This window comes from Anopheles cruzii, chromosome 3 (genome assembly GCF_943734635.1).
Source record: "Anopheles cruzii chromosome 3, idAnoCruzAS_RS32_06, whole genome shotgun sequence".
NCBI classification, from domain to species: domain Eukaryota; kingdom Metazoa; phylum Arthropoda; class Insecta; order Diptera; family Culicidae; genus Anopheles; species Anopheles cruzii.
This window is the reverse complement of record NC_069145.1, coordinates 16,536,126-16,556,357: the sequence shown is the minus strand read 5'-3', so window position 1 is coordinate 16,556,357 and position 20,232 is coordinate 16,536,126. Positions and strand designations below refer to the sequence as shown.

At 52.5% G+C, this 20,232-nt stretch overlaps 2 protein-coding genes across 3 annotated transcripts; both read right to left on the bottom strand.

Moving 5' to 3' along the window:
• Nucleotides 1-3,213: 3,213 nt before the first annotated feature.
• LOC128272261 (basic proline-rich protein) lies at nucleotides 3,214-9,559 on the bottom strand. Its single transcript, XM_053010037.1, has 8 exons — nucleotides 9,545-9,559; nucleotides 7,794-9,321; nucleotides 7,541-7,584; nucleotides 5,497-5,671; nucleotides 5,230-5,435; nucleotides 4,954-5,139; nucleotides 4,715-4,870; nucleotides 3,214-3,640 (listed from the first exon to the last, which is right to left on the bottom strand). The coding sequence occupies exons 1-8, from the start codon at nucleotides 9,557-9,559 to the stop codon at nucleotides 3,581-3,583; spliced, it is 2,370 nt and encodes a 789-aa protein (XP_052865997.1). The 3' UTR covers nucleotides 3,214-3,580.
• Nucleotides 9,560-17,218: 7,659 nt separating this feature from the next.
• On the bottom strand, nucleotides 17,219-19,553 carry LOC128275225 (myosin light chain alkali). Of its 2 annotated transcripts, XR_008269319.1 has the most exons (6): nucleotides 19,427-19,553; nucleotides 18,969-18,999; nucleotides 18,556-18,864; nucleotides 18,400-18,486; nucleotides 18,002-18,154; nucleotides 17,219-17,617 (listed from the first exon to the last, which is right to left on the bottom strand). XR_008269319.1 is itself a non-coding variant. In XM_053013648.1 (5 exons), exons 1-5 carry the CDS (start codon nucleotides 19,427-19,429, stop codon nucleotides 17,574-17,576), a joined length of 474 nt encoding a protein of 157 aa, XP_052869608.1. In that variant the 5' UTR covers nucleotides 19,430-19,553; the 3' UTR covers nucleotides 17,219-17,573. The 2 variants fall into 2 exon arrangements, 1 of the variants encoding a protein (XP_052869608.1); XM_053013648.1 differs by lacking the exon at nucleotides 18,002-18,154.
• Nucleotides 19,554-20,232: the final 679 nt, after the last annotated feature.

The window sequence follows — 20,232 nt, the reverse complement described above, 5'->3', positions numbered from 1 at the left end:
CAAGGATACCTAGCGTGGGTCTGCTGTTGCCCTACTCTATCCGAATGCTCTCGTACAGCGCTAGCGCTAGCTTTTAAGGACGGACGGCCGCGTTCGGCTTACTGTTACACGGGGACACGTTCGGTGATGCTCCTTCTGCGTTCTACTTTTCCATACTTAAATGGTTCTTTTCGTGGTCAAAAAGAACAGCAAAGTAATGTGGGATTGCTTTCCTGGTCGCGTTTGGGTTTTCTCTTTTTTCTGAGTACATCTCCAGCGGGGTTTATTATTCTGATTTCATCTTTTCGCACGATCGCGAAAAGATGTTCAGTGGTCGTTTTCGGGACGGGTTTACTACATGCACAGCCCCCTGGATGCCACGTGGCCTCGCGGACGGGGTTTGCGAATCGCTTTTTTATAGGTCATATTTAAGCCGAACTTTCTCATTAAAGTAGTAAATAATAATTTCACATTTAAATCTTTCCTCCAACAAACTTTCGTGGAATGTAGTGACCGTAGTGGATCGATGCGAGGGAATGTCCTTAAAACAATGTTGATTATGCTATGTGTGCCATGTAACGGTTCCATCGGGTGCTTGACGGCTGATGCCGCGATCGTATTTTGAACCTGCCGAATCTCAAATGATTGAGGACTGGGTGCTGGACGTCGTTTCGTCGTGGTGACCTTTTAGTACGTGCGGAACGGTTTGGGATGAATTGCGCGGCCATCTCTGCGGATGTAGCACGGGGCCGACTCGAGCTTCTGCACCTTCCGCTCCGGGCTCGGGGCGTCCGGTTGCGCAATGGACAGCACAATACACTCGGTCGGCAGGATCAGCGAAGTGGTCAGCGATGCCGTCATCAGTGGTGCCGCTCGGACGGACTCGTAGTCGATACTGCGCGACAGATCGACCCCGGACACGCTGGCCGTCATGCGACGCATCGAAGTGGAACGCTTCGGGTGCAGGGACCATGCGGACGGGGGGTGCAGGAGATAAGAAAGTGTCATTAGTTACGTGTTGTTCCCCTCCGGACGGGATTCCTGTGTCCCAGGTCACCAGCTTCCGGTGAAGGTGATCCTCGCAACATGAGACTGTGTCGTCCGTGTGTGATCGTGCAATGTCTTTCAAAAGCGTGAATCGCCGTGAGCAATGGATGGACCTACTGGTGGTGGCAAATGATTACAAAGTACAGCATGCACTTACGGGAAGAGCCAACACAACAGGACGGAAGCCATATCGAAGCTGAACCGGGACCCCACTCGACGACGGCACCGATGCGACATCCTTCCAAATGCACGACACACGCACGGATCCTTGCGCTTTGTATGGGGCATGTGGGTGTGCCATGTGTGTGTGTAAGCGTGTCGGAGAGGATCGCCGATTGACTTCGAGGTAAGTGCAAACTTTGTCCATCTACTACGCGGAGGACCACGACTTCTCAGTGGTGTTGCTGCACTTACACGGTCTCCGTCCGTCTTCAGCCGATAGTCAACTTTACATTTCTACTGGCACCGCATCTTTTGGGGCCCTTGCTGGTGCTGTTCTAAGTGTCGCCGTGCCGTACATGGGAAAATGGGGACCAGTGACGAAGGAACAACGAAGCGGTCAGAACGAAACCCAAAAGGGCGGCACTACTTTCGGCGCTAAGAAGAACACAACGGGGGAAGAACTCACGGAATGGTGCGAATTTTTGTTTTTTTTTTTCACCGATCACGGTTGTCCGATCAAGATTTATTCGTGTTTTTTATTAGTCAATAGTAACGTATAGTTTGATTTCTTTTTCTGTTTCGTTATCATGCATCAATTATTATGTTAATCATCATTATCATCATCATCATCATCATTATCATAGTCAATCAGGTAAACTTTCCTCTTCCTCTACCAGAACTCGCACGATCATTCCGCACACACACATCAAGTCGATCAATTTCGTATCAATTTCACGCTTCATAGCAGTGTATCTGTCTGTGTGTGTGTGTGTCTAAATGTGTGTAAGAATGTTCCGATGAAGCTTCTTATGATGCCTATCTCGCCCAATGCTCAATTTGTCGTGTCACGCCAATATGCCTACGCAATCGGGTTGCGTGTTTTGTAGTTACGTGTGTTTGCACTGAAATTAACAACAACAACCGTTGGCTTTCGTTAATTGTTTGTATCTATTTAGTCCGGTGCCGAGCTAGGCTAGACGTTCGGGTGTCATCAGTTCCCGGGGCGAAAAAGCGAGGATAAGCGAGCCGGCACGCGTGAGTTGGGTTGGTGGAGAACTTTCCCACGGTCACGTGCACGGCCGCACAAAACTGTGTGTCGAAAAGTTCGGGGGCCATATATGGTTTTGCAAAGGACCGTTACGATTTTATGACCACCTCTAGTCTCGATTGGCTCAAACCCATTATTGGGTTAACACCGTTTCGGGGGCGGAAAATCTTATTCGGAGCTCGGAACGCGGCCCGGAACACGAAACGGGCTCAGGAGCCTAAAGCAAAGCCCGAAAATCGGAAGCGGATTTCGCTCTAGTGTACTTTTGGTCCAATTCACATACTTTTTGGCTCTACAGTTTTGTGCGTGCGTGTCCCCGATGTGCTGTGTTTACTGTTTACTGATTCTACTGTCCGCAGAGTGTGCGAAAAAGAAAACTAATAATCGGTTGTCAGTGAGGAGGTGAACTTTAGTATATAGTTCCCACAATGTGTGCGTGCAAATGGGGTACATTTTGGGATTGGTGTGACTAGTGTCCCCCCTTGCGGGGAGGTTTCGCGATTCCTTTTCAATACTATGGTTCTGTATACACTGTGTTTTACTGTGGTGCGATGCTTTATGCCACTCTCGCACTCTAATGGTTTTGTTTTTCGAATGTAGTAGTTGCTCTATGCTCTGTGATACTGTGGTGCTGCGTAGCAGTAGTAATGCGTGTATAGGCGCTACGAACTCATTTGCGTCAGCTACGTTAAGCCGCGTAACAAAAACATGTGTGACATGACTTAACTAACCGCTTGTTATAATGACTCTTCTAATCGCTCATAATTCAACAGATAACAACGAATCGGATATTATTTTTAATAAATTTTTCTTTGTTCCACTTCGTATAAAGAATCTAACTTATGTCAACAATCAATAATGTCAAAAAGAACGTACAATAGTTATTTTTTAATAGTAGTAAACAAATAATAGTAGAAAACAAAACGATAATCTATGGACGAAGGCGCTGCAATAGAAAAAGAGAGAGAAAGAAAGAGAAAAAGGAAAAAAACAATACAAAATCATAAAACAATCGTCGCAAGTAAGAGCAAAACAGTAAGAGATAGTAAACGAAAAGAGTAAACAATCAGGATGAAAACATGGCCAATGAACGTCTCAAAACACACATGAAAAAAGGGGGCGTCGAATAAACAAACAAACAGGTGCATATTTTGTCGAGCGTTGCCTTCGTTGGCGGAAGCTACGTGGCGTGCATGAACCCAAATGGCGTGCTCGATTGATCGATGGCCTCGTGCAGCGGTGATGCTACGGAAGCGGCACGCACTCCGTGTGGCGCGGCATCTACGTGACGACCAACGATCATCTACGGTGGCGGCGGCGGTGGCAGCGGGACTACACTACGCACTACTGCAGCTCTGCCGGCTCAGCGCTGCTATCGTAGCTGCATTCATCCGTTCCGTCGGGCTGTGAAATTGGTCGTGAAATATATTCGTGGTTGAGGTGAGTTAGTTCGACACCCTCCGGATGCGGTTCGGGCGCGGCAGAGATCGGCGCGGCAGACCATTCGGGATGGGGGGGTAGACAGGGCAGGATTGAATGAGCAATAGAGGGTTGATCGAGCTACAGCGACGGGGGGAACACCTCAAACACACAACTCTAATCGTTGTCGATCGGTTCGTTGGTTGTTTCTTTTAGCTCTCGTGAGGCGAAGTATCATCGATCACGACAGGCAAAAAACTGTGTCTTCTAAGCTGCCAAACCACACACGCATTACAACACACGCAATCAAACCCGGTGAACCCGGGCGGGGAGTGCACATAACTTACAGACGGGCAGGGAACCGGAACCGGATCGTTTTGGGGTGTTGAGCCTGGAGGGATTTGTTGTACGCAGAGGCCAATACTTTTCGATCCGGGGACCCCTAGGGCTTCCCTGGTTGGCTTCTTGACTATCGTGTGTGTCTCTCTCACTCTCTCTGTCTCTCTCTCGCTTCTAATACTCTAATAGAATTTGTACAGGTACTCCTGCGAAATGGCCGATCGTGAGGGAGGAGAAAAAAGGAAGATCATAGAATGATGAAATCTGGCTGACGGTAGGTCAACAGGTGACTCGATGCGATGGTGGATCAATCTTGCTTTACAGTCGCGGCCAATGGGGGCCTGCACGACGTGTTAGTGTGTGTGTGTGGGGCAGGAGAGTGAACTTAATAGAGGCGAAGTAATAACGAAATAGCTGCCCAAATCTACGCGATACGCGAAAAATAGGGAAGAGCCACAAGTTACGCAACAAGGTCAATAAATATATATATATTTAATAGCAGAATCGAGTGGAGTGGAAGTGGCAGGAGCGAGTGAGCTACCGGCGGCTACGGAAGTACGGTCGTTCGTTCGTTTGCCTCGCCCCCCGGGCCGGCCGGCCCAGGTCCGCACGGCCAATCCACGAACCTCTCGAGCCGAACGGAGCGGTCTGTCTCTCTTTTTCTCTCTCTGTGTCTCTCTACTCTAGTAAATTTTCCGCCGACCCGGAACCCGATTTTACCTGCGTCGAAGGGCTCGGCGTGATGGGGTGTTCGATATTCTTCAGATACTCCTTATCGTCGAAGATCTTCTTGTCGCCGCCGCCCGGTTTGTGCTTCAGATTGTCGAGCGATCCGATCTTGCTTTCCGCCTTGATGTCCAGCTTCTGGTGCACGATCTGTCGGGGGTTGCGAAGAATTGCGAAGCGACATGAGAGAGCGCACCCTGGAGACAAGGTTCGGGCCAGGTCACCAAACCTACCTTAATGTCACCGCCGCCCGGCTTGTAGGTCATGTTGTCCTTGGAGCCAATTTTGGGCTTCGCCCGCTCCTTGAAGTCGGTCTTGATCGATTCGATCTTCTTGTCACCACCGCCCGGCTTGTGCGCCGCATTGTCGAGCGATCCGATCTTGGGCTTCGCGACCCACTGCAGCTTGTTGTTGATGATCTGAGGGCGCAAAGAGAGTCACCACCACCAGGGTACTACTACTGCTACTACTACTACCAGGATCATGGACGACCCGACGGAGCCACTCACCTTCTTGTCGCCACCCTTGGGCATGTACGCGTCGTTCTTCGCCTCGATCCGTGCCGACGCCTTGATGTCGATCTTTTTCGTCTCGATCTTCACATTGCCGCCGCCCGGCTTATGGCTGGTGTTTTCCAGCGAGCCAATCTTCGACTTCACTACCTTCAGATTAGGTGACGGTGCCCCACCGACCTGTATTTTGTTCATTGGTACTTCTGCAAGTAGGAACGCCGGAAGTAGTGCCGGAGACCGGAGGTGGCAGTGACTGGAACTCACTTTTGATTAGCGGCTGCTCCGAGGGCGTTTCCGGTGTTTTCGCGTTGGCACGCTGCTTCGAGGTACTGCGCGATCGGCTCTCGGACCCAATGTTGTCTGGTCTCCTCGCTAGGGCCGGTATCTTGCTCGGTGACTTCAGTGGCGACGCGGGCGATGTTGGCGCATTGGAGCGATCCTGCCAAATGAAGCCACGATCGTGAAGTGTTCGATCGTTCGTTCGTGTGCTAACCGGCCCATTACGTCCCCGACCCGTGTTGCCCCATGAAGCGGCGACATTTTTCGGCTTAAATTTCCACTGCCTTTTACAGCGCTCGAGCGATCGAGCGATTCAATTTCGCGCTCGCGCTCGCGCCCGCGTCCAAGATGGCGCTGATGCGACAGAACATAAAACTCTGCCCACGGGCGGCCCCAACCGTGCGTGTCGGTCGAACCTTCTGGAGTCTGGCGGTTCGATTCCGATCGATATCTGGGTAAGTGCGGGTTTGTCTTTGTTTTTTGGTCGGTTGGTCCCGTACGTCCCTCTGTGTGGTGCGCAACTGACACGGGACTCATAAATGGTTGGACAAACAGCAGCGTAGCTTCCGACGGTGCAAATGGTGCAAAACAAATGGCACTGCGCGTTGTCGTACTGCGAGCTCGGGACGGTAAGAAACAATAAGACCCATAAGGGGCGCCGTAAGGCCCAGTGAAGCGCAACCGCGCACCCGCACCCTCGGGAGCGCAGTTACATGGCCATCTCCGGTAATGGTCTGCCGGGCGACGGCACTACCGTAGATCGGTTGTCCCACTCGAGCTACCGTTGGACTTTTTTTCGGCCACGATAACATCATCATCATCTGCGGCATCCCGCGGCGCTCCCATCCCGAATCCGGGGGCCAGGGCGCTGGTTCACTTGTTCCCGTGCCCCGTCGGCTTGGCATAGACCTCGGGGACCTCGCGATGGCCTCTAAGTAACCTAAAAATAGCGGCGGGCAGCGGGAGATCGGATGCGCTATCTAGTTCAAGGCGAGCAATCCGGCCGCCGGTTGGAAGTTCTCCGGCATTACCCAATTGCTAATTGGTTCGTCGAACGGTGTGGTTTGTTTTTGGGCAAAATTGAAGCTCCCGAAACGTCGCCTATAAGACGGCGGCACTCGGTTTCTTCTCTAGCTCGCGCATTAACACAATTACCATAGGTAATGAGGGAAGATTAAAAAGCTCCAAAAGAAACGGATGAGCCCGCGATCAGTGGGATCGTAGGTGTTAAGTTGTCAAAGCAGTTGAATTCAATGGTTTCGGGTTTTCGGCAGACTTCTTTCCGAGGAACCGTTTTTTGGAGAACCACTCAGCTCTTCTTTTGTGCACTAGTTAAGTCTAGTCTTTAAAACAAAAACAAAGGACAACAAGTTTTTGTGGAGTGTTGGCAAATAATCTTCACTGTTAGTACTTACTTAGGCGGTCTCAATTTTAACCGGCCCTATTACGTCGCCTTCGCGTTTCTGTATGGCTTAAAACGACTCCACGGGTCGGTTGGTCGTCCCATGACATGACGAGCCCCCCGGAGTCTGGCGAGGCGTATACGCTACACGGCGGCCTTTCCGAATGAGAAATGATTAAAACGATCCCACTCAGCAAGTCCATATTCGATGCCGCTGAACTTATGAATTAAGTGTGGCCCATGTATGGTCAAAACGCAAAAGAAAATAATTAGTTTCATAAGACAATCAAAATTATCAACAAGATATTGTTGACGATGATCCATATCCCCAAAGATACGGGGAATGTAGTTTCTTCCGCCAAGTTAAAGGCACTGTAACTTGGAGCCCAGCAGTTACTATGAAGAGCGGTAACAGCAGCAACATTGTTTACAGTCACATCACACTTCCACCACATCACAGTAGGTGTGTCCTACAAAATTCCTAGCCAACCTTCCTAGCTTCAACTACGTCAAAGAAAGAGAGTGCCAAATGCCGTTCACGTGCCGCTGGTCGAGCTGTTTTGAGGAAACTTTCAACCCGCGTGTTGCGTGTTGGATCGGATCCAATCCGTTCCGTTCCGGGCCTACCTTTTCCTGAGTGTACTCGTCGACGCCACTGTCGTTGTCACCTTCTGCACGCACGGCATGGAAGAGAAGAACAGAAAAACAAAACGGTCACCCGGTTGGTAGCAACTCGTGTCACGAACGTGCCATGCGGCCGGTTGCGGGCCAAACGCCACCGACCGAGACTTCGAAAGGATGTTCCACACACACACAGACACGCGCGGACACGCAATCAAACTCGCTGTTGGTGTGCTGCTGTTTGGGATCGGAGGCTTACTGTGATGATGCTGGTCCGCGGGCTTCATCGGGCCCATGCTTCTACCGACCGGCTGCTGCTGAGGAGGTCTCGATCGACTGTTCCACTCCGGCGGTGGTCCATCCTTGCCGTTGGGTAGCTGGAACGTGACACCGTCTCGACCGGGCGAGGGACCCACTTTGTACTGCTGCTGCTGCTGCTGCTGGGGCAGCTGACCGGGCTGGCCAGGCGGTTTGGGCCCCGGGCGGAAGCTAAAGTTTTCGTCCGTATTGGCCGGCGATAGTTGCTGGCTGCCGGGCGACGGCGATTGTCCGGGTGATTGTCCGGCTCGCTGCGGAGGCTCCTTGTGCAGGAAGTCCTTCAGGGCGTGCAGTGGCGGTCTACCCGCGGCGGTCGGCAGTCCGTCGGTCGACTCCTGATCGTTCGCTGGCTGCTTGTAGTTCCCAGCAACGGACGGTGGCCGCGATGGGATGGACTTTTCCCGCTCACCCATCGGACCGCCGGTGGGCATTGTGAAGTTTCTCGGCGGCCCGCGATTGGCCGGATGCGGACTCTCGGGCGTAATCTTACCGATCACCACGTCGTCATCGTCGTCGTTGATCGAATGGGTGGCCGACGGGGGCAGATCCGCCGGGCGGTTGAAGAACGCCGGCCGCACGTTTGTCGTCGACGGCGGTCTACTGTTGGCGGGCAGTGGGCCCTGCATAAACTCTGTGGCTCCGGGCACCGGGCCGTAAGGACCTGGCGGACGTGCCGCTCCCATCATGCCGCTCGGTGGAAATGGTGGTCCGCCGCCGCCGCCGCCGCCGCCGCCGCCGCCTAGGTTCGAGTTTTGGGGTGAAATCGTTGGCCTCGGCCCACCGCCGGTCATCCCGGGTGGTGGAGGTCGCATGGGGGACGGTTGTCCCATCATCATCGGGGGTCGCTGCATACCGGGCGCCGACGGAGGGCGTTGTGGCTGCATTCCAGGCACTCCCGTCCCGGGTGGCATCGGTGGCCGCATGGGCATGGGAACGCCCGGGGGCTGCTGATGGGCGCCACCGACAAACATTGGCCGGGGACCACCGGGTTGCAGCTGCGGTGGTGTTCCGGTACGCATCGGTGGTCCCAGGGGGGGTCGCATCATCTGCGGCCCGCCAGGCCCCATCATCGGATTCGGTGGTCTGGGGCCCTGATCCATCGGGAACGATACGTGCCGGCCGAGGCTAGTGGGCTGTAGGAATGGTGCCGCAGGACCTCCTTCACGTGCTGGCGGGATAAATGGCCGGACCAGTGGAACTTTCAGCGGAACCGGAGCAAACTGTAGCTCCGTGCGCTGCTCGGGTACAAAGCGGACCTGGTGCTGTTTCAGTTGAAGTTGCGGAGGTGTCACAGAGGACAGAATAGGTGCTCCCGTCGGTGCTAGGGCTGCCGGCGAAGGTTTCGGCAGCGAATGGACCGCGATCGGCGCTGGTGTCGGTGCTGCGACGTGGTGCTGGTTGGCGGTGGGTGCGAAAAAGTTCTGCGAAGTCAGCCGAACCGCGGGCTTTGCTTCGGGAGCAGAGAGTTTCTGTGTTTGACATATAGACATATTGAACAGGAAAACATTTAATCCGTGCCCTCGAAGACGTCCTACGACACTACCAAGGCGCACACTACAAGGAGGTACGCCAAATGCGCCACAGAAGCAACACGGTCCACATCCCAATTTGAATTCTTCGCGGGAATGAAAGGGAAGGCTCCACTTGGTGTTCAAATCCCAAGTGTAGACGACCCTCGACGATAACGCTTACCGGTTGGAAATCCATATTTCAATTTACGATTAATGGTTAAAGGTTAGCTTGTTAGTTATCTGCCACTGAGTCACCACGCGTCGTGAGTCGTGAGCTTTGCTCGGACGACGTAGGCTGTGTGTGCTACCGCTTCGAGACTGAAAGAAAAAATGGACGTCCACAGTAGGCGTCGATCGGTTTCAATCGGAATTCTCGACTCATCGTCCTCATCCTACGTTCTAGGGGTGTGTTCGGCCAGCAGCCTGGTCGGGCCAGCGTAGCCATTCGCAATGGCAGGCTGGCCTTGGGGCGTCCGGTGGGCCTCGTTCCATTTTGTAGGACAGGTTGGACACCTCGCAAGGGCTGCTGCAGTCAGTTGTCTCTGACGATCGGAACACGTACGCGGAGTTCGTGCGGTTCGTTCGTTCCGCTTCCGGAACACCGACTCCACTCCGGAGGCTACAGGTTGCAATGTACAAGCACGGCTGCTCCTACCCCGTCTGTACAACTGTAATATGTACACACACGGTTCGTTCATCGTTCGGTAGCTGCGGGCTTGTTCCAGCAAAGGAACCGTTCACTCGGTGTACTCTATTTATAAATCCTACTTGAGCTGGTTTCGTGCGCCAACTTGAGCTGTGTCCGCACATGGTAACGCTCCGGTTGGGCTTGTAACTAGTGGTAATAGGAAAGAGAGATCAGGCTCAGGTACTACATCTCTGACTAGGTGCAAATGGTGACTTAATGTACATAGGTCCTCCCCAGATCCAGATCCAGATCCAGGGTCTCTAGGCATGTGTGGCCGCTGCCCATAAATCCATTTGGAACGGCCAACTATCGTAGGTATCGGATAGTCGATCGTATGAAATATTCATCGGCAGCAGCACGGACTACGGGTGGGCCCCTAATAAATATCCCGCCATCCGCCGCCAAGGACACCAGCCAGGTCTTCCCGCGCCAGCAGTTCGCTGTGTGTGAATACCTTGCCGTGTATGAGGGCCGAACCGAATGGCGTGAAGTAGGTTGGAATTGAGCCGGGATTGAATATATCGGTTGACATAACGTTACTGTGGGGCGAAGGATCGGAACCTTGCAATAAATTTACCCTAGCCCTCCAGGGAGGACAAACCGCCAACCGGCGACCGTTGGCGTGTTGCAATCGAATCCACTGACGAGCGCGCCATCGGAGACCAAGACCCACGAGCGTGCATAAGGCGCGGTGGTGATCGGTGCTCATGTCAACCTCTTCGCCAAAAATTTTCCCCCGAAAAGACGCCACGCTCCCGGCGTTGACGTTCGTCCTAGTTTTCCCATCTCCAGGGGCGATGTTTGTCTCCACCCACCCACGGCCACGGTTTGCGGGTGGCCCCCTCACGGCCCGGTGTATGTTTGATCAATTGAATACACATAAAATTTATGCAAAGTGGAAGCCATATTTTTATGCGAGATAATAAATGCTCACTGGGTTTCGATTTTTCACATTGGGCACGGCCGCATTGCCACGCGTGTGCGACGCGCTGGCCACGGTGTGCGGTTGTGCAAATACTGCACGGTGACACGCCATTCGCGGGCTCGACCCGTATTAACCTAGAAACAACGCGGAGCACGGGTCTTGATGGAGCACACCGCGCTTCCTAGTGGAACGGATCGTACCGGAATCAAAGCGCCGCATCCCGTCGAAGCCAAAGGAGACCCGGAGCTTCAAGACCCAGCAGACCCTGGAAGAATCCACGGTCGGTTGACGGTCGGAAGCGAAAGGATGTTTACAGCCATTACACCTACTTCGGACGTGTTTTTTTGTGGGTTATCTTCCGACGCCACTCGTCGATTTGTTAATGTCCTCAGCATGCGGAACCGACATTAGTTTGTTTTCGGGCGAAAATGGACCACCACACAGCAGCCCATAGGCAGCATTACAACACCTGGCGCTAGCTGGCACCGAAGGCACCGACGGCACCGAATGTGAGAAGTTTTGCATTTTTCACAGCTCGTAATTAGTTTGCCGGCAGGCTTCTGCCTTCGGTTGGCGTGACGAGCGTTAGTATACGAGGTCTCGCGCGCGCTCGGATAGCACCGGCACCGTAGTGTCTACTGTGGCCACTAAGAACGGAAAATTAAAACTTCACAACACGCGCCGATGCTACGGCGCCCCGCACGCTTTAATCGAGGGCTCTCCGGAAGGCTCTGGCCAAGGAAGTTGTCACGCTACTCCATAAGGGAAGGAGCGACCTTTACCGGGTCGACACAACCACACGCACACACACTCCGGCACACCGACACACGCTCACACCATGTGGACTTTCAACCCAAATCTTGCCGGACCTTCCGGCGCTCAGTACCATTATGTACAGCCTGCGGTATCGCCGCCCTCGCGCGGTACGTAAAGAAGGTCACTTTACCGAGGAAACCAGTCCACCAGCAGAACACACTCACATTCATACACACACACACACACGCGGGAAGGTGGTTGCTACTTCCATCCGTTACTAGGATTTCTTGGAGCACAACTGTACACACACACGCTGGCCGGTCTTGTGGCAAATCCTTTTTTTGCTTCTTCTTGTGGCACATATTTGAACACCTCGCCGAAAGAAGGCATGACCTGCATCGCGCAGGGTGGGCGATGCAGTGGCTGCTGGTATCGCTTAATTAAATCGGCACCATTCCGATGGAGTTCACGCTTCCATCGGGCGCCCGGTGCGAGATTAAGAGGACTACTTGGATCCCTAGTGACTAGCTACTGCGTTTTCGCTACCAATACCAAAAAAGACGTACTACTGGACCACAGCGGAGAGAAAACGGAATGGGACTACTACTAGCTCCCTGTGGGTGAGCGCGGTACACTACAAGCTGGACCGGGGATTGTGGTCACGCAGATTGGTACACAAAATAGAGGAAAAACTGAAGAACTGATCAAAAAGTGTTGCCAAAGAGCTCTTCGACTTTGCTTTTCAAAAAAAAACGCACGGTGACCCAACACAGAGAGTCTTGAGAGCTACTACCACAAAAACGAAAAAAACCAAACTAAAACTAACTTCCTTGGTACACCCCACAAGCCAGAAGCCTGGTTACCTGTTCGCCTGGAGCCTTTGGCGCCTACGCGAGCACGTCCACGGGGTCTGGGTGTCCTGCCGGCGTCGCCTAGCTCCGAAGACTGAATGTCTTGCGGTGCCGCGCGCCAGCAAGGCACCTCCTGGCTGGCTGTGCCGCGATTTGGGCAAAATTGTTTTGTCAAAACGCTAAGGATACGCGGCACGGGGGCGCAACGGCGCAAACTCCCCGGTGGCCGCCGCCGTCGAGGATTCGCCGGAGCCAGAGTTGGAGAAATCAAAACAAACTCTCTTCGGTTTGCTTTTCTGGGCCGTGGTTCGCGCGCACCGTTCGGTGTCGGCACGCGATGCCACTAAGAAAGTAGCGCTCGGGAAGCAAGAAGCCCAGTTCCTTACAGTGCGGTACCGATGTTGAAGGGCACGTTACAGGGTGACCCTGATTAGAGTCTTTTATGTAGTGACTAAAAAAGTAATCAAATAGTTGATTTTGGATGTCAGGTTCCGGACTGACATCTGATTTCCAAATACTCCCAAAAAGTTGACAACACTTGATAGTTTTGAGTTAATTATTCTCCGGTTACATCAAAGTGGCGTGTAGTCTGAATTCCTTGCCGAAGCAACAATCGTTTCCTGTTTCCCACCACTATATGGTTGCGATGGCTCAACTGATTGCCGAGTGCTTCCGGTCGCTCGTCAGTCGTCGTTTGTTGACATTGAAGAAAGGAGCCTAATAGCCTAATTGGCACATCGTAAATGTAGAAAGCGTTTATCAGGGCAACCCATACCGGAAACGGTTAACAGCGAGCTCCATATCCTTAAATCCATCAAAACGCCTATTAGCGGTTGACGTAATTGAGCGTGGAAACTTTGTCCCAATTCTTCACCAGTTTGACAATACAACTCTTGGGCTCCCGAATAACTCCCAAAACTGTGCCAAAACCGGGCGTAACGGAATCCATCATTCCGTCTTTTTGTTTTCGCCTTCCCCGTTTGGGTGTGTCCTGGCGTGACCTGGGATTATGCTCACTCATCGATTCGTTTTCGCTCCACCACAACATAATCTAAAGGGCATGGCCGCACTGCCTGGTACCAGGAGTTATTTCCCAGGTGTGGATCCGCTGCCGAAACAGATACCCCCGTTTCGGTGCCGTCACGCAACGAATTGTGCTTTTATGGTGCTTTTTTAGTTTGTTTCACTTGGTAGTTGTCGGCAGTCGTTTGTCGAAATGACTAAATCTTTGTTGCGAGGATGCTTTCCGCTCTTTAATTGTTCAGTTTCGAGGACGGTACTGCCAATGTTGTAGCGTAGGCGCGTGCAGAACACGCCCGTCCGGGCTGCTAACCTGGCTGCAGCTGTGGGAACACCAGCACGGGTGTGGAACATCCTTTCGGGAATTAGCGTTAAGTTATCGTTCGACAATGTTGTACCTGAAAATGGAAGAAACGGTAAAAACTGTATTAGAACCGGAAGCAGCGAAGTAAAAATGGCGATCGGAAAGCCAAACACCGCATGTAGGTTATTTGAATGAAAGGAACATTCGCCCGTGGGCTCGGAACCGAAGAGCTAATGACCTGGGAGCGCCTGTGGGAAGCATCGCCCACTGGCCGACTCGTCGGGGCCCACTTCCGCCTTCAGTGTAACATCTGTCAAAGCGTGCAATCGATTAAACTAATGAACGTGCTCTATCCTCCACCTTATCGCTGCCTAACGATCACTGCGCCCCTTATCTTCTTCGCAACGCCCAGGAACGTCGGAAATAAATCGATTACGAAGACTATTTCTATAATAAACTCTCACTCTCTCTCTCTTTCTCTCTGTGTTTCGCACGAACTCTAGTTAGAGTGGCGTGTGCCAGACCGACTCGCCGTCGTCATAATCCCCGCCGATACACCGATTGCGCAGAGCTTGGAAGCATGGCTGGTAGTATCACCGGTATCAGGCCGGGGGTTGGGCTCGAGATTCCTGTTGCACCACACATCCACAAGGCCTACAGTAAGCCGATTTAAAAGCCCTTCAGGCGAGAGCCGGTTGAAACAGAATGTCAACTGACGGCTGACAGACATCCAGTCCGGGCGGAGGGATGGCAGGTTCTGAAGCAACGACCTCTCTGGTGACTAATTAGATTAGACCCTCAGATGCGACTAACCCCCAGCGCATTTCTGGTCTCTGGTCCCAGAATGGCCGTTTTACCAACCCCAAAAAGGGCAAACAAAAGGGCTGCCCATGCCCAGGGCTCCTCACTACCTGGGTGTCAGGGTCCGGTCTTCCGGTTCCGGTGGCTCGCTGCACTGAAAGCAAACTGCTGCCGCGGTAACGCTACACGACGGTTACAAAATCGCGACCAAACTGAACCCGGGTCTGCGTTGAAACAAAGCCCGAATCCGGTCGAAATCCTTTCGGGGCCTCGAGAGATAGCCATCAGCAGGCACCCCAGCAGGGAATTCGATGCGCAGCGTACCTCCGGCGGCCGCCGTCACGCACTTTCACCCGGCCCGGGGAGCTGTTCTGAAACTCTCGGCCACAAGTTTGTGGCTGAAGAAGTCGCGCAAGAAGTTCCGAGGCGTTTAGGGTAAATCAATATGTAGACACAGAAGCGAGCGGACCGTGACGTTTCGGGGCACACGTGGTTGGCGTGCGATGCCTCCTCGTGGCACGCGCGTTGTCGTCGGTCATTAGAACTTCATTTGCGACTGCGACGGCACCGGGTGGGTAACGTAGCAACCGTAGCACGGTTGTTTTCGCCTATAAACTACCCCTCCGCGAAGGGGTCATTAACAAGGAAGTTCATTCACCAAACCATCATCGTCGGCGGCGCTTGGCCAGCGACTAGAGTCGCGTGCCGCTTTCACTGACTTGCCGCTTCTTGGGGCCAAACTGTCAGCGAATCCGTTACGGGCACGGGTTGGGTGAAAAAAGTTTGGCCACGTCCACGATGCTCCGGCGGACGGCTAAGGTTAAATCGTTTTAAAACCCATAAAAGCCGGTGGGGGACCAACCTCTCCCACTATGCTCCACAGAGTGTAGAGGGGTGCGTCCAGCAGATAACGTCCACTAGTGGCGCAGGCCTCAAGCCATAAGCCGGCCTAATCAGCACGTTTAATCAATTCCACCCCAAAACACACCAACACGGGCGGGCGACGGGGGTTTGGCGCTGTACGAAGCGGCACACAGAGAGCATCTAATGGACCGTAACCGGGAGTCAGGGTGACCCATTACGAAGTACGCGAGTTGGCGAGTTTGGCCGTCCAGAAAACAATCCATTCGATGAGCTCCAACAATCGGTGGTCAGTACCTGTACTGTGGCGCTGCCTGCTCGCAGCATCCGGTAGTGTCGCCTGCGCCGTCGCCATCTTGGTGTCCTGGATGAGTCCCGGCTACTAGGACGAAAAGATGCTTGTCACTCTCTCTATTTATCTTTCTCTCTCTTGGAACCTCCGATGGAACACTCTAGATTTGCACTCGACGGCGTCGTCACTTTTTTCGCGTCAGGGCCCTGCCACACACACACACTGGCTCTCTCCCTCTCTCTTTCTTTCGATTGGCACTGATGTTTGTTATTTGCACTTTACACGATTACCTTTCGACAATTTTGTTTTTTTTCAAATCCACCGACGTGTCCGATTGTCACCGAAAACTATTTTTAAAACCCGCGATCAACGTGTTTCGTCTTGGCGCGGGTAGTATATACACCTTGCTGTCTGGCTGTGTGTTTGCGCGAAGGATGGTCCTTTCCTTTGTGTTGTGACTGTGTGCGAGATGCGTGGGGGTGTAGGTATCTTGTTTTTTTTTTTCTTTTGGGATGATTGCCAGCGGATTTATCTGAGGCAACCGGGCGAGCACTGGCGTTCACACTGGCGGCTCGGTACACTACTACTGCCCGTGGCCGCTCGGGAGGGCACCCACCGAACCGTCGATGAGCCTGACCGAAGCGACGACGCGATGGTTTTGCGACGTCAGCGAATGCATAAATCGCGCCACGACAACGCAGAGCACTCAATATCACAGCATCCACACAGGTCACTACGACGGGTTGGTTTCGGATGATGCGTTTGAATTTCGGAGTTGGCGTTCGCCTGAGCTGGGCTCCAGATGGGGGGGGCCAGACAGACCACAGACCAGACACTAGACAGATAGGGTTTTGTGCCAGACTAGAGCCACCACCAGCACGCGAGGATGAGAGATAGGAGAGCGCGGAAGCCTGTACCCGATAAGATGACCGAGCGAAGTGATAAAACAAACGTCCGCGAATGCGATAGCGAATTGGAAGGATGCCCGCGGAGTGAAGCGCATGCGTGTGTTCTCGCCGACAGATGGCGCTCGTGTCCGAAAGTTCCCAGGTTCGCGCCGAAATTGAGCGCTTTCACAGCTTTTCTAGCGATGTCGCCTGCGATTGAGGGCGGCAATAATTTTTCCCGTTGCTTGAAAAGTGTCGAGAACGACACTTCGGAAACGAATGCAAACGCACCAAGTAGTAAACAACCCGAAACGGATATTCAATCCCCGTTTACTTGTCACAATCTATAAAGAGCGGTACGATGTGGGCGAAACGAAGAAATAACTTCAACCCACAGTACACCAGCAGAGCAATGTAGCCAAGGATTTCGGAACAATTCCCAGCGCACACACGCACAACCACAAGCACGGTTGACCTCTTTATGTAGAAATTTATTTAAATCTTAACAGGAAAATATTAATAACCGCTTCCGTTTTTTTCTTTTACATTCCGATGTTCTTGAACGGTAATTCGTTTTGTTTCTTGTTCTTGATGTTCTTGTTGTTGTTCTTGTTGTTGTTGTTGTTGTTGTTGTTGTTGTTTGCTTTGTTGTCACTTGCTGTTGTGTTTCAACTGGAAATCTCATTCGTTGATGTTCTGATGCGCTGCTGTTCCTTGCTCGCCAGGTTTCGCCATCGGCGCTGTCTGTTGCTGTTGCTTCCGAAGGTGTTGTTCTCTTTGATATTTTTGTTGTATTATAAATAGCTCCATTACATAACAGCTCTTTCAATAAGCCGGTGGCGTGTGGTCACACAATCTCTGAAGATATGCTGAAAATAGAACGTAAGCAAACCAAGTGAGTGTGAGCGGACCTCGGGCGGGATGATGGTGCGTTCGCGTTGCGCATAAGCGGTGATTGCGTTAAAAATTTTCGAATTTTCACCACCCCATTTTTGGCGCCTCCCGTTGGCGCGATGGGACCGTGCGCGGGGGCGTGGAATGTGGGACAGTGCGCGTAGGAGGTGGATTACGAATCGCACAGATCTCTGACTCTGAACGATACAATAGGTTAGTCTACGGCAGAATTCGTCATTATGATTTTTTTGTTAACTCGGAATGGTGGGTTGGGTTCCGGTGGGCGAATGACAGGTTTGCTGAGCAGTCGCCAAGAAGCAGTCGAGAAGCAAAGCGAATATGTTTTAGCGAATACTTACGAATACTCTTTTTGTGTGTGCTCTTGCTTCTTGTTTTCTTTTCTTTTGATGACATTTAGTGGATGACTTGTAAAAGTACACAATTGAGCTGATGGTGAGTTTACTTAACGTGGTCAATGACGACCATGTTATCCATCATCTTCTTGAGGAACGCTGCATTCGGTGATCGATCATATGCAGACACACATATATACACACACAGACAGACAGGTGGGTACAGAGTGACACGTAGGTGGAGGATGGATACATGGACACGAAGATGCGACATCCAGGTTAACGATTGGAGTGTTTCAAAAACACCGCCACAGGAATATGTAAGAGAAGGGTCATCCTGATTAGCACAGTTCCGGGTCTTCGACGACGCCGGCAGGACGCTGGAAGGTGAAAGCGATACTTACGTCCGTATGGGATGTTACCGTCATCGTCCTCGGGGTCCATGCAGTCATTGAAGACGGCTTCCAGTTCGTCCTCACTGAGCCTCTCACCTGGTGTGGCAAACAGGGCACAGGGCGTTAGTACCACGGACTCGGGGATTCCGGACCTACTTCACTTACCGAGAGCGGTTAAGCTGTGCTGCAGTTCAGCCAGCAGCATGGTGCCGTTTTCCTCCTTGTCGTACAGCTTCAGACACTCGAGGAAGTCCTCGTAGCAGCCCTGGTCCTTCTCCTTCTTGACCTGCGAGTAGATCGGCAGGAATTCGTCGAACTTGATCTTCTTCTCGCCGCGCTTCTGAGTGCCACCCATCTTGTTGATGAGGTCCAGAGTTGGGTTCGTGTTCAGCGCACGGAGGGCATTGCCGAGGTCGACAGCGTCCATCGCACCAGAGCCTTCCCAATCGTAGACGGAGAAGACGAACTGCGCCTCTGCGGAAAGGGAGACATACCGGGAGCACCGTGTAAGTGCACTTGCGCCACGCTTATTTTCCACTCCCTAACGCACTAATGGCCTGCCCTGCCAGGCTACTCACTTTCAATTTCAACATCCTTCAGATCGCTGGCCTATGGTCACCGGACGTCATTCGCAATTCGGATCGGGAAGAAAGGGCAGAAAGGAAGAAAGACATTAGGTTCTCCATTTTGGGCGTTGCGCATGCTCTGGCGCAGGTAATGGTCAGGATCCATTCGTTTCTCCTTATAAGTCCACGCAAGGTTCACGCTCGCACGTGTGCTCGTAACTTCGGTTCTATTTATGGCTTTCGCTCGTCGAACTTCACTTGCAATTGCCTCAGAAACTTGGCAGCTGCTGTGTGGCGCCACTGAACATTAAACTGTCCCGAATTCGCTTCCAACTTCTAGATCACTTCTGTACTTCTCCGAAGTAAATCCAACGAATAAAATCCCCTTGGGGCAGAACTTTCAAGAAACGGAGAACGGGCAACTCCAACTCCACCATCATAGCTGGCGGCCGTCCACCGGCCAGACTCACCATTGTGATGTTGTGTAGCTCGCGGACCGACTTGAACTCAACTGCGTACTATTCCGAACCACTGTTCACAGAGCACTGAAATATTCACATTCACGAATTATATTTAGCGTTCACAGGTTGGGTCGGTCTTTACCGTCATCGGTCGCGCACTTGCCGACTTGCGGCCAGATCGGACCATGCGCACTGCTGCGCCTCATCTCGATCGACCGCGGGATCCGATCGGCTGTGTGGTCGTCTCGGTTTGTGCAGGTGTTCGTGTGAGGGCCACTCACAGTGCGTGATGGCTTAGCGGGCGAAGCTCCCTCCGAGCCGGTCTAAATTCTTGACCCCATCATCTTCGCTGGGCGGCTGCGTGCTGTTTTTTGCAATATGTTCATACCGCAAGATTGGTGTGCTCCTATTGCCTATGCACTCTAGACTATGTGTACGCCCGGGTCTACCATTGTAGGTTCCTCTCTTTCGTTTGCATGCCCACTGTTCCCAGAAGCCCACCGGTAAAAGTCGTGCATCTTGTGCTAGGAAAATTGGCCCCATGTGTGCCAAGCACTGTGTGTGCGCACGGCTGCGCTCGGGAGCTATTTTTAATCCCGAAGGCTAAACCGCCGCCCGACAGAGTCCTCTCAGGGAAATTGTGTTCGGCAACACAACACGCTGGTTCTGGATCTGCTCGGTCGGTCGGCTCTAGCGACTATTTTTACGAGAAAGAGCAAAAGAGATCCCAAACTGAAACCTAGCCGGACCAAGGACCGGGCCCCAGCGTTTGGAAATGGGGATTGGAATCGGTTTCTGCGACCATCTGTCAACCT

Excerpts from the sequence above, each read along its gene's own strand:
- LOC128275225 (XM_053013648.1), bottom strand. Across the intron at positions 18,865-18,968 it reads GAAGGATGTTGAAATTGAAA|AGGCGCAGTTCGTCTTCTCC; the intron begins GTGAGTAGCCTG and ends CCCTTTCCGCAG. Across the intron at positions 18,487-18,555 it reads GCACAGCTTAACCGCTCTCG|GTGAGAGGCTCAGTGAGGAC; the intron begins GTAAGTGAAGTA and ends TTGCCACACCAG.
- LOC128272261 (XM_053010037.1), bottom strand. Across the intron at positions 7,585-7,793 it reads CGCGGACCAGCATCATCACA|AAGGTGACAACGACAGTGGC; the intron begins GTAAGCCTCCGA and ends CCGTGCGTGCAG. Across the intron at positions 5,436-5,496 it reads GGAGCAGCCGCTAATCAAAA|AAGTACCAATGAACAAAATA; the intron begins GTGAGTTCCAGT and ends TCCTACTTGCAG.